The 13726-nt window shown below is 38.3% G+C and overlaps 1 protein-coding gene across 11 annotated transcripts in view; it reads left to right on the forward strand.

Moving 5' to 3' along the window:
* PMS1 (PMS1 homolog 1, mismatch repair system component) overlaps positions 1 to 13726 on the forward strand; it is a 47853-nt gene that overhangs the window by 19033 nt on the left and 15094 nt on the right. For all 11 annotated transcript variants that reach the window (XR_010390015.1, XM_064515081.1, XM_064515076.1 and 8 more), the window contains 4 exons: positions 1565 to 1681; positions 5478 to 5600; positions 7680 to 7823; positions 9024 to 9919. Coding sequence is in view for 10 of the 11 variants with exons in the window: in XM_064515081.1 (XP_064371151.1) it covers positions 1565 to 1681; positions 5478 to 5600; positions 7680 to 7823; positions 9024 to 9919 (1280 nt within the window). In the remaining variant the exon portion in view is untranslated. The remainder of the gene's footprint in view (positions 1 to 1564; positions 1682 to 5477; positions 5601 to 7679; positions 7824 to 9023; positions 9920 to 13726) is intronic.

Raw genomic sequence — 13726 nt, forward strand, 5'->3', positions numbered from 1 at the left:
CTCCTCCTCCTCCTCCTCCCCAGAAACAACATCTTTTGTGTTGAGGGGGTCAGGCTTGCTGGAGGATGGCGGAGATGTGATCACAATGCAAATGTGCTGTAGGTGAGGTATAGCCGGGCCGGACTGGGACAGCCCTCCTTGCAAACAGTGCAGAGTGTATTTGGAAATGGAAAATTAAGGATTGAGGAACAGTTTTAGGCTCCACAGTCTTGAAGCTTTAAAATTCCACCTGTCCTGTAAGAAGGGAGTATCACTTTACAGGAGCACTGTGTTCTTCAGTGGCATTCACCCCTCCAGGCCAGCAAATATCCTCGTGGACAGGTGGAATTTTAAGGCTATGTATTGCATTTCTTGAGATGGGTGCATGGATGTTCTGTGCTCACTCGCCATGCTTTCACCGAACAGCCTGCAGCAGCATACCCGGAACTTGGTTTCAATATGTTGGCTACCTAGCAGCTTTTTAAAACATTTATTTCTAAACTAGCCTGGTAATGTCAGGTTTCATTTGCAACTTACTGCATGTTTTTTTCCTTTTGTGTTTGAATGTTGCACGTTGAAATACACTTAGTCAGCTAACAATGACAGAAATGGATGTAAAGCAGATCTGATTCTAGCAGTCGAAGTTGCTCAGAAGCAATTAACTAAGTTAACTTAGTAGTTAACTAAGCACTTTTTTTTTAGCTACACAGTGATAAAAATAAGCAGACTCAAAGTTAAATTCATGGCTGTTTAATACAGGACTTCATGTCAATGAGAGACAGAATTTCACTTCCCAGAGCAGTTAATACTCTCTATACAACTGGCCTGAACAGGTATGATTTTTCTGATGCAAGTCACAGTTCATCCTGCTTTACTGTATTTTTCAAAAGCTTTACAACAGTATTGCAAGTTTTGTAGCTGATAGAGCAGGCTGTCCTCCCCCTTTTTATCCTTCCATCTTAAAATATCTTACAAAGTTTTCAGTTAAAAAAAAAAAAAAGCCCTGCTTTCCTTATGCCTACTTCCTTAGAAACTGCTTTCCTTTCTAAAAAACATATTTGTGATAACTCTGATCTGGAGACTCAGGGTTTGTGAATGGTCATCTAATATCCTGATTTCTACCGAAATGGCTTATCTTTTGAGTACCGTAAGTATTTCAGTGCCCAACTTCAAATCCTGACCAGCATGCCAGAAACTTGTCATAGTTATATGCTCAGTAAAAACACATAGCTTACTGCTATATATCCAAGAGAAGAAGTTGCATTCTTTATTGATTTGTTTTTAACAATGTTTGTTTCAGTTGCAGAAGCTCAGATAAGCATTGTAACATTCATAAATAATTGGAAACACTTTCCTTAATTTTCTGATCGCTGCTTATCTAAGCAAGTAATATAGTATGAGAAGACATGCCAAAAAGTACCATATCGTGTGTTAACACTGAAAGTTGTGAATGTAAGAGGGTCAAAGTACAGAATGTTACATATACAGTATGTGTGCAGTTGCGTATACATGTTCATAGACATGACTTGAGTTCAACAAATATAAATATAATGTCAAAAATTTGACTCTGTGCCATTTGTTTCAGGCAGTTATTTGGCAGAAGACCAGGGTGTCAGATCACAAAATGGCCTGTATGTCAGTTCTGGGAACAGCCATTATGGGCAGTATGGTACCTTTTCAACACTGCTCTGAAGACCCTGAGGTGAGTTTAAGCTTCTTTCTCCCAAATCCACATACAGCCTGTCAATGAAGAGCTAAATCAGTATTCAAAAAGAGGAAGAGACTTTTAAAAAAGAGAATATTATCTCCAGGCTGACCTCTGATTAATACCTTTGATTCTTTTACTGCTCTCTCTGTAAAATTAATTGGTTTGGTGACTGAAAATGCACTCCAGGAATCATCTAGTCAGGACTCATGTGGCACTGATCAAATGGCAGTAAAAACAGTTGTGATGACAAATGTAGAATTGCTGATTGCTCAGAGCTGTCTAAGTTAGGATTCCTGGCCCTCAGGCAGGTTGTGGTCTGACTGATACATAAGCATTTATGTCGTTCTTATCCTCACGGCCTCTTAGCCTTTTATTCTACAGAATATCCCCTTGATTTCAGTCAGAGGTACGTGAACAGTAAAATAAGCAGATATTTCTAAAGCAGGTTATGCAAAATTTCCCCTAAACCTTGATTTCAGGGAAATACTAGTTTGCTTTGAAAAAATTCAGTGCACTGAGCTCTCTTTGTTCCTATTGACATTAAGGAGACAATTCCCCATCATATTCTCCTCTCTGCTATATTTTCAAAAACATTTTATTTGTTCTGCTTCCATTTTTGTTATAAACATTCTCACAAAGGAGAGTCTTACTCCGTATGATCTTTCAGAGTTAATTTTGTTCCATATCTTGTAGCAATAAATCTTGACCAGAATAACATAGATGAGTTGAATCACCCTCTGTAAAGTCATAGTCTATTAAGCACAGCTTGTCATGCTGCCAGAAATTGTTTGTTCAGACAACTTGAATAAATTGTCTAAGTCATCTTGAGTTTGTAAGTATGCTTATAGTGTATACATGCAGGGAAACAAGAAAAAAGTGGTGTTGCTTCTCACCATTTACCAAGTTTTTGATGTTTGTCGGAACAGAACATCTAGAAACTGTTCTCACCTGACTGAACGCTGGGGGTGCGCCCCGTGGGACAAGCGCTCTGAAGGGGAGACATGGGGGTGTTTAGAAGGGACTGGCTGGAAGCAGGCAGTCAGGGCTCACGTTACCACTTTGCTATATCATGAGGCATCCATATTCCTTGAATAGAAGTTGGGGAACATTCCATCTCTCTCGCCGTCTCTAAATAGTGTGTAAAATACCTCGTGTATCATTTATAGGTGTATAAATGATCTATATGAATTGCTTATATGCAAATCTATGTTCAGAAACCATGGACATTTCTAAATTAAGCAGCCAAAGACTATGAAATGACTGAATGAAGGTTGTCTAATCTTAATGAAAGTAACCCTAATCTTTCTCCCTTGTGTGCGGGTGTTGAGATAGGTATTCAAATGAGAAGTAGCATATGCTACTTTTTTTCTTCCCATTAGGTCCATGCCTCATTCAGTACCCAGACCTGAGAGCAGCTGTTAAATTCTTTTCCCCTCCTACTTGCTCATTGTGTGGCTTCACACTCCATTTACTGCAAAGTCTACTCTGAAGACAAAATTAGTGTTAACTATAAACAGCTCTGCAAGCTGTGCCTTATTAATTGCATGGTTAAAACTTGTGCAACAAATGATCCAGGGGTTTTAAAGGCTGGCCTTCTTCAAAACATCTCCATTCTGAGCACTGAATGAAACAACAGATTTCAAGCCAGTTCCAAAGCGTGGAAACCTAGGAGCTACTCACAAAAGTAAATAGGAAAACAAAGAAAATAAAGAAATGACACAATTTTTAATATGTGCAAAACAGCATCTAAGTTTTTCATGTCCCCATTCTTGGAAATGGATGGATCCATTTTGGCTGAAAACTTTCACACAGCAAATTTTCCTAGTCTCCTATAAAGCACCTGGCAGATATAGTTTTCCTGGGAAGGCAGATCCTAGCAAATACTCAAGCTGCTGGGAAAAGGTAAATACTGGGGAAAGAGTTTATACTGTCTTCCCAACATAAATATATTTTAACACCTGTGTAAGGTTTTTTGTTAAAGCCTTAACAATCAATCTAGTTTAAAAACAGAATTTCTTGACTATTTTCCCATCTTCTGTAATTTTGTCTTTATAAAAAATGCACTTTCATATATCGCAATTTTAACAATTAAGACCAGTTCTAGAAATTGTAATTAACTTTCAAAGAGCATGCTGATATTCCACATGACTTTAAATAGTAACAGCAGTCAGCCATTTCTAAATCTGGCAACTGCTTAAATGACTTATTCAGAGACTTTCAGTTTTGTTTTACTGTTGTCTGTATATAAAAATATTCTTTGGAGTGAGTGACTTATTTGTACAAATATTTGCAAATTAGAAGAGGAAACGGAAGCATAAGGGAAGAATATTCAGATGGGATGTGATAAAGTTGCAGAATAAAATCTAGAAGTGCTGCAGGTTGTTTTCTGATAATCACCCAAAGACATTTGACACCTCTTTAACTTGTCCAGTGGTGTTTGGTTCTGGGCAGCGTTGCTGACCGGCCTGCTCCAGCTTTAGCACAGAGTGCTTACTGCAAGGTCAAGAGGGAATAAGGGAGCGCAGGAATAGAGAGCTGGGGTGACGTAGGTGAACGGGAGGGATGGCCAAATCACTGGGATTTTATACTCTGTTCCAAATGCATGGTAGTTTGGATTTAGGTAAACACAAATGGTTCTGCCAAAAGAAAAACTAATGACGCTTGATTTCTGTGATTCCCCCTGCTACCCTCCACACCTTCCCAAAATCCTCCTCCTCGCTACGCCCCAGTCTTCCCTTTCCTGTTGTTTGGGCAAGCGGCTATGGGGCAATATGTGGGCTGGTTGGCAAATCGGCACTTGAACACTGATGGATCCTGTCTTTTGAAAAGTTGCAATTGCCTTTTCCTCACTGAGGCCATTATTTTGAGGCTCTTCTCTCCAAACAGCTGTCAGTTACCACAGAACTTGTGGAAATACAATCTCATTGGGATTTCTGCTTCTTCGTCAGATCGAATTGAAATTGATCCAACAGTTATTATTAAGTTATTTGGTGGGGGAGAGGGGGAGTGATGGGGCAGATGGCACAAGTCATTGGCCTCATTTTGGCCTAGAAAAACTAAGCTACAGAAAGCCTAAGAGAAAAAAATCTAAAACTTGGAGTTAATGTTAGGTGCTAAAAACATGTGATTTTTCCTAGGCTCCTTGGCAGTGTCCTGTGCTCACAGGTTCTGCTGGAGCCTGTGAATTGCGGGTGATCGGCACTGTTGAAAGTCAGGTGGTTTGGATACAGGTGGTGTAGGTGCCCTGAAGAAATGTCTGATGGCAGGCTCTTTAAGGCCCTATGTCTAGAAGGGAAGGGACTATGTGTTTTGGTTTTCCCCATCTGAAGTCATTTACTATTGCCTTCACCACCTTGGGCAGCAACATGTGCCTTTAGCTTATACAGGGGTTGAGCTGGCAGCCATCAAGTCTGCAAGTATAAAGCTGGTGCCCTTCCCTGGAGCCCTCCGTTGTACCCAGACCCCATGGCTGATTCAAGGGTGAGAAGGGAGGAGAGGGGAACTGACGTCCTTCTGTTCCCCTCTGTGACCATCACATTGCACCACCTCATGCAACAGACACTCCAGAGGGGAAATTTCTCAATAAATTCATCAGGGAAAATAGGTACATCCATCCTTCTCAACATTTTTTTTTAAGTGCTTTTGTTGTTTGAATCATAACTTTCAAGAAGCAAGGCATTTGTTTGACCAGGATATCTGTATGATTTCATTTTAATATTCCTCTTCGAAAAAGCCTTTTTTGGGATTCTCTTTTAAAGACCTTTGTATTGTGCTTATTTTATTATTACAGGTACATCTTTCTGGATTTCTCCCAAAAGCTGAGTCAGACAGTTCTTTGACAAGTCTTTCAAGTTCAGAAAGGAGTTTCATTTTTATAAATAATCGTCCAGTCCATCAGAAGGAAATACTGAAGGTAACATCCTCTATCTTTTTAGTCAAGGAATAAAAACTTAACTTCGAGGACAGGGACATCTATCAGCAGCCTTTTCCCCACATAAAATAACTAGAAGAAACTCATTACAGGTGAAGATACTAGCATTTATGATAGAAACCTCTTCCACAAGTCTGATATTTCTGGTCTCTCAATTCTGTTACATTTGCTGCGTTCACTTGTGACCACAGAGCTGGAGGTTATATCTATAACTGCTTGAAAAAATACAATTTCAAATATTCCATGTGAGGAGCCAGAATAGTTGATTCTTCCTTCATATTAACCTGACTCCCATGCAGTTTTCTCTGAGGGAACTTTATGTGGTTTCCTCTAAGAGAATTCTTCTGAAAATGAAGTTCTGATTCTGTCTACTTCCTACTGTGGGCTTATCAAGCAAATATGCATCCTTTCCTGTTAAAATTGTATGTGCATTCAATAAAAATGAAAGTGATAGTCCACTAGTATTGGCTAAGCCAGTCATTGTGTAGGCAGAATTTGATACTCTTAGGTTTCTCACACTACTGAACCTTGCAGCACCTTGCTCGAAGCACCACTGCTGTTCCAATCCTAGCCCTCCCCAGGAAAGAAGATTGTACGTGCAGGTTTTAAAGCAGAGACAATGAGATAGTCTTCACTGGACGATCAAAGCCTTGTGGAAGTAAAACCTGAAATGCTGTTCATAGTCTAAGTGACAAATAAGGCTAACTCTGTGCTCTATCTCCCCACGGTGTTTGACTGTGCCTGGTTCTGGCTGTAGTTCACAGCTCAGCGTGAATCTCTGGAAACAGGCAGCTTTTTAACCAGAGCACAGAGGCCTAGATTCTGGGTGGGATGGAGGATACACTAATATATAAAGTAAAAACACACTGCCCTTCACTTAGAGTTGTCCTTGTAGTGGTGTGATAGTCCCCTATTTCCTTTCCTCCCCCACCCCCCAAAAATTTTTAGCTGGTTTTAGGCCAAGTGAGAATAACAATACATTTGTAAGACACATTTTGACAGGTCTGAAAAACAAACTATAAACTGCTTATTTTTAGCTTCGTGCTCTGTTGCTGTATGAGGGAAGAAGTGCTGGTGGACCTCACTACTATAATTCAGTGCCTGATAAGGCCAGACTGTGGGAGTATAGAGTTTAAAATAACTTTAAAATATGTAAATAATTTTAATGTTATTTAAATATTAAATATTACTTTAAAAATTAAAATATAATCTACAGCAGCTCCTCCTTGTTTTTATGTTAACTCTTTAGTTTTCTGTTGTGTTAACACAGTGTTTTCTCCAGTGTGTGTGTCTGTTGAAGGATCTGCGATACTAGAGGAAAACACAAACACCTTTATTTGATCCTTCTAGTTAGCAAGACCTAACCTCTGAAACAACTAAATAATTGTGTAGTCCTCTAGTAGGAGTTTTCAAGAGGATTGTAGGGAAAATATTAAGGGCAAGCAAAGTTTGAGAGTAGTCATAAATTTGTAACTGGATTAATAAGTGGAACAAATTAATCCGTGTTCTGGGAAAAGGGCAAGTCTGTGGTGCAAGTGCTGCTTTCTCAAACAGACTTTATTTTGGCTGCAGGAGGCAATAATGTAAAAAATAGTTGTGTGCTATGTAAGTAGAGGTTTTTTTTTAAAAAAACAAACAAACAAACACAGAAATAATAGCATTTGTGTTGAATAAGAATTGGAATTGCTGTCCACTTTGGGCTTTTTTTAAGTACAAGCATATCATATCTTTTCTCCAAGTGTGATCAGTACATTCATTTAGAATGTCAAAATAACTACCATTAGTGTCTGGGATGGTGTTTTTTTGTTTTTGTTTTGTGGGGGGGGGGTTTTGTTTGTTTGTTTGTTTTTAAATCTCGTTCCGAAGACTTGGGAGCTACCAGTAAGTGCCATTCTGATAACTATTCTGGCATGTATGTGTACCCATGAGGATCTTTTTAGAGTTCCTTTAATTTGGGAAAATAGACCCAAAAAATGTTTTTATATTGTCAAATATTGTTTCTGTGCTTTTGTGTCTATTTTAATGCCTTTACTGATATCTCTTTACTAAATGAATCTGTAGTTAATTCGACAGTACTACAGTCTGGTGACGCCTAAGGACTGTACTCGTTTATACCCTGTTTTCTTTTTGAATGTTACTGTACCTGCCTCTGCTGTGGATGTGAATTTAACACCTGATAAAACCCAAGTTTTACTGCATTATAAGGTAATTAATGTCTTCATCTCCTAATAATTGTCACCTTTTTACTTATGTAAGCACAATAAGAGCCCCTTGAAATGGTTGAAAGTAAAAAAAAGTCACTGCGGTGGTTTTAGCTCCATGAGAGCTTGCCTTTGTGACAGCACTGTTTTGTTTGAAAATTATTGAACACACAAAGTGGAGGATTGTTTGAAACTCATTTCCCAGTTAATTTCAAAGATCATCTGTACGCTGTCACATACATGGGTGTATCGCTTTGTTTCCAGATGGCTTTACAGTGACCAGACCTAAATAGAATTATGATGTGAGTCCTTAAACAAATTGCGTGCTTAGTTTTATAATTACACTAAGTAGAGTGATCAACTTTTTAACACTGCATAGGTTTGGAGCAGGGGGGAGTTGAATTCTTCTGCTGAAAGCAACATTTTGCCATTATGCATATAGATTGCTGTTGACATCACTAAGTTTCAGGATTTCCTGTTCATGCCATCAAGACTGAAATTTAGACCATATTTGCCCTCCTGATGTTAGAGGCTGTGTAGCAACAAATTTTTTCATAAACTCACTTAAACTGATTGGCAGTTCATATCAAAAATAGTGCCACAGGAATTAAGAAGGCTACATGGGTAATGCTGTCATTCAAAATGGATGTAGGTGATACGATCACACCAGTATGCTTATCCTTTTCTTCACTGAAAGTCTTTGTATTTGTGTTTGTTAATCTTGCAAGTGTATTGTCTGTTTAGTGTCACTTATATGCAAATTATCATAGCATTCTCACATCTAACTCCCCTGCCCCATCATTTAGTACAAAACCGCCTTGGAAACAGGCGCTGTGAGAGCACCTACACAGCATGTGTATGTGATGCTGTTGGTGCTTCTGTCTTGACTATGTGCTTTTACCCCCATATTAGGTGGCAATAGCTATATTTGAGGTTGGTTTGTTTTTTAAGCAATGAGTACACATTTTGTGATATCAGAATAAACCAGCGAAGCAAAATATTTAGGAAATACTTAAAGCTAAAGATTTCCACTTCAGAGTCTTTTAGACCGTGTATGAACAAGACAAGTGCAATAATCTGGATAGATTATTTGAAAAATATGCTGAATAAGATTGCTTTCCTTATTATTGTTTTGTATTCTTAATATCTGTCAGTTACATTCTCATTATGTGTGTGATTTTTCTGTATGTTGTTTTTTTTCCAGGAATCTGTCTTACTTGCTGTTGAAAATGTGTTGAAATCACTGTATGGGCCACTACCTGCTACAGTCTCTAGTGAAACTAATAAAACAGATGTTACCTCAGAAGACATGTTTGTTCATAAAACAGAACAAACAGATGTGGTTGTTAATGAAATGGAGCCATCTGGAAACAATGATCTCCATGCTCATACTTCATTCCTTTCATTCAGCAGTGATGTGCAAAATTGTCAAGCAGGAAAAAACACAGAGATCTGCTTAAATCATCAGACGTTTTGTGGTGATAATATGCACAGTCGCCTTGACAAAGAAGAGGTTACTGAGAGTGATGCCTTTCGAGACAATTCCTTAAAAAGTGTATTGTGTCAGGAGAAACAGGACGGACAGAATATGACCGATACTCTCAGCAGTGTTCCAATGGACCCTCAGTCTAAAAATGCTGATGACCATCTCTTGAGAACTGATGATATTAATGAAATAGAAAAAGATGAAGAAGTCTCAGTCCCTAAAGACTTACCTGAAATCTCTGCTGATAATTGGAGTATGGGAAATGGGTTCAAAAACTGCATAGGAGACAACCTGGAACCTGTTAAGATTTTGATTCCTGAAGTTGGAGAAGCAATTAATAAGCAAAATGAATATACTGGTGACCAAAGCCATAACCCCCAAGGCTCAGATCAAAGTATAAAGAAAGTAAGCGTGATAAATGATAAATCAGGACAAGTAATGGCTTATGACTTAATTAGTAGTCAAATAATAAGGAAACCAAAGTCTGCAATAGCACTTTTCACCCAAGAATATCGTTCAAAATTGTTAACTGATAATCCAAAGGCCAGCATGGAGGACATACTGCTGAAAATTGAAGAGCAGTGGAAGAATTTGAATGAAGAGGAAAAAAAGAAGTAAGTTTCCAGGCTGCATCTTGCTTCTAAATATGGTAGTTGCCAATGAGTCATCTGCAGTGAATAAAAAAAAATTAAAAATTACTTCCTAGTGATTTATGAAAAACAGAACAGAAAATGATTTTTGGCTTTTCAAGATCAGCACTGATATTGTGAGTTGTCATATTAGCTGTCTGCAGGCATCCTATTCATTGATGTATTCATTTTGCTACTGTATTTATCATTCTGCAGTTAAGTAGGAACAGTTTTGCTGAATTGTGTTTAGAGATAATGGGCAAAAATATGTACTTTCTGAATCCTATGATCTTCAGTTTTCTACAGGCTGCCTGAATATTGTCACTCCAGATGCAGTGTCAATGAAAACCAGCACGGTGATAGATGAGGCATTGTATAGCTCCTCCAGAACTTTTTCCAACCCTCGGTTCTTTTTTTATTGCTATAAAGTGAGCATTCTTTTTCAGGATCTTTAGTACTTGAACATTTGGTAAACTCCTTTCCTAAACTTACTAAGCATCCCAACCAAGGATACCCCATAATTGTATTTGTAAAACCCAATCAAATGACACAAGGAATTTCTTTTCCCCCAGACAGCTATTCCAGTGCTGGTCCAGAGAATATAGTACAGTCTGAACTTTATACTGTCTTTTTCATTTTATTCTAAATCAAATCATTTTTCAGATTACAACTTGAATAGCTAAATTTCATATTCTCTAAAATAAATTCTGGCTTTGAGTGTTTGAAATTCATCGGAAAGCAAGGGAAGTATTTTAAATTGCTGCTTGCCTAATTCGAGGGCAGAGGGGGTGGATTAGTTAAAATACATGTATGTATTATCCACTACATGGGATTTATGTTATGGTAAAAGATAAATCAGAAAAACAGATTTTGAGATATCCTAAGAGAATTTAAAAAAATACACTCCACTTTTCACTTCTAATCTTATGAAATGTAAAAAGATTATGGATCATAATACAAATAAGAAAAAGTAGTTCTTCATGGATAATGATTAGTAGTTTTATATATAGTGATTTGAATGTGAGTTGTGATTGAAGCAGAAAGTTTGGGAAATGAAATTTGTTTTTGAAAAACAAAGTCCTTGGAAGTGTTATGAAAAAATATATTTTTTAATGGATGGAAGTAAGGTCTGGGGTATTCCACTGAAAAGGGAATTACACTAGCCTAAACAGAGTATAATGGTAACACTAACAAGAAATTTCGTTAGGAGAATGGTAAGAAAGAGGAGCTATACCTATTGAATTACTGCTAGTGCATCTGGTCCTTCCTTGATCCTATGCTTCTTGATTTTTCTTTTATTTGAAAACATCTGCAGTGTTTTGATTGAAAATACCAGGTATGTCAGTGTTAAGCAAAACCTTTATATTTTGTTTCTGATTTACCTAATTTAAAGGTCACTAAGCAAGCAACATGTGCTGATGATCACAAAACTCTGTGTTTTGGCCAACTCTGTACTAGCAGAAATATTAATGTTATAGTAGAAATCTCCTCCAATTATATTCATGCTTTAATGAAATGAAAGAAAAGGTTCTGCCAGCTGTTTCAGGAAATTATAATTTTTTCTGCTTTAGCTTTTGAGATTTCATGGTTGCTTTCCTGGTACAACTGTTATGTTTAAGAGTGTGCCTACAGATTAACTTTGTATTAGTTGAGGAAGGAGACCTATCTGCTAATGATATTTTGCTTCTATATAGGAATGAGTGCAGTATGGTCCAGTGGCTGTCAAAGTGAATGAAAATTTTACCATTAATTGTGCTGATATATTTCACATTTGGTGTAGCTCTTTTGCACTTTTAAATTTTGCATCTTTTAAAACTGTCTCTGAAAATAACAAATATGAAGAAATATGCAGTTATCTTTTCGTCAAAGGCAACCCTCCAGAAGAATTGTTGTATGTCTGGCAGAGAACGCAGGTCTTGCCTACTAGATACTCTGGATAGACTGGGCCACCTAGAGGTAACAAGAAATGTATATGCAACAGGGCAGCCAAAGCGCCCCACTCCTGCTGAGCATGCGGTACCTGCAACTTCATGCAACCTTTCTGGCAAGGCACCACTTCTCCTGGGCTCCATCCTTCTGTGACAGCAAGTCATGTGCCTGTGACAATGGGTGTGCTTGGCTTCAGCATCTCTCTTTCTCTCTGTGGCTCCTCCAGCAGGTCTAAATGAGGTTAAATCCCTTTTGGGAGCAGTACAACCAACAGATGGCTCACAGTGACATAGGATAGCCTTTTCAAAACAAGCCAGCATTTATTACTCAACCGGAATGTAAAAATGTTATGGTCTTTAGGTTATAATAGAAGACGAAAGCTTCCATGCATGTCCATGTTGGCAGCTTTGCGTATCCTTCTGCTCGACAAAGCCAGGACTGAATTTCTTACACTCGCTCTGCTCTTAATACAGCTTGTGTGTGTTTCTGGCCTTAATATTTATTGCATATCATGCTCAGGTAGGAGTGGGGGGGAAAACTCCTAACTGCCATGACAGTGGAAGCGGAAATTATCCTGAAGGTGTAGGAAAGGTTCAGAGCTACACACACATTACCATGGGGCTAACAAATTACCTTGTCAGTGCTCTACAGTAATTCTTCATGGGCGTATTTGTACCTTGGGGGAAATATAAGATCATTTCAGGTAGCATGGGCCTTTGCTGTCTGTTGACAGAGAAGAGCATATGCGTAGACAGTCATTGCAGACTAGCGGTAACTAGATCATGTGTGGTAGCTTTCTATCTCCTGACAGCCTTGTCATGCATCTCAGCCCTCACCTTGCCTTGTTTGTACACATGTATATATACATATATGTGTGTGTGTGAATATATATGTATGTATGATGTATTAAGCCTTATTTGCATCTCTTTTGGTGTAAATTATACTGGGGGAAATATGCTTGCTAAGCAGTTCCAGGAAAAAAAATCTTTTTAGTGTGTTTTAACCTTCTAGTCAAGATGTTCTCTTTCCTTTGGATGATCATTAGATGGTAATGTTTGATCATTGGCCATCCAGTGTATCTCTAGGCAGCTCTATTCATACACTGCCAGTTTGGTATCAATCCAGCCATACTTTTCTTGTCCCCATCATCTCTTCAGTCCTAATAGTAGGTCCCTATTCTCCCCTCTGAAGAAGCAGTGCTTGTCACCTGAAACCCGTGCGTTTCAGCAGCCGATTGTGCTCCCGAGAATGTAACGCCTCCCTGTTCTGGGCATACGTGAGCCAGTGCAAGAGGCTCTGTCTGGTCAGGGTTTACTACAAGTTGTCAAATTCAAGTAAACTTGTTTGTCTTCTCAGTGTAACAATCTAAGAGACCTTATGTGTAAAATTCATTTGCTAGATATTTCATTTGGGTTTAAGATGCGAGGGGAAAGTAATAAATCATGGGGTCTATTTTTCCATTTAAACCAAAGCTGCCTTTAAACGATACTTCATTCTAGCCTTCCACTTTCCTCCTTCCATCCAGTTCTGCAGATTTCCTTTGCTTTACGGTTTTGCAGTTTGAGGAAAGGATCCTGAATTTACAGTCTTAATTCACAAAGCAGAGATTAAACTTAACTGTTCTTGTAGCCCTTCTTGATTGTACTTGCCTCTGTTGAAGGATTTTTTGAAAAGGGAAAGGAGTTCCCCTGTAGTTTGGAAACCTGCTGTTTTATTTGATTCTGGACAAATACTGTTAGTGGTATGAACCTGCAAAATCCTCCCAGTCAACCTTTGTAAGATCAGATTTTTTTTTTCTGATGGAAGCCTAAAACAGCAGGCAAGTTGGGCTTTCTTTGCAAGTGGTTTTGTTTTGGATTATCA

Source organism: Dromaius novaehollandiae, chromosome 7, assembly GCF_036370855.1.
Source record: "Dromaius novaehollandiae isolate bDroNov1 chromosome 7, bDroNov1.hap1, whole genome shotgun sequence".
Lineage (NCBI taxonomy): Eukaryota > Metazoa > Chordata > Aves > Casuariiformes > Dromaiidae > Dromaius > Dromaius novaehollandiae.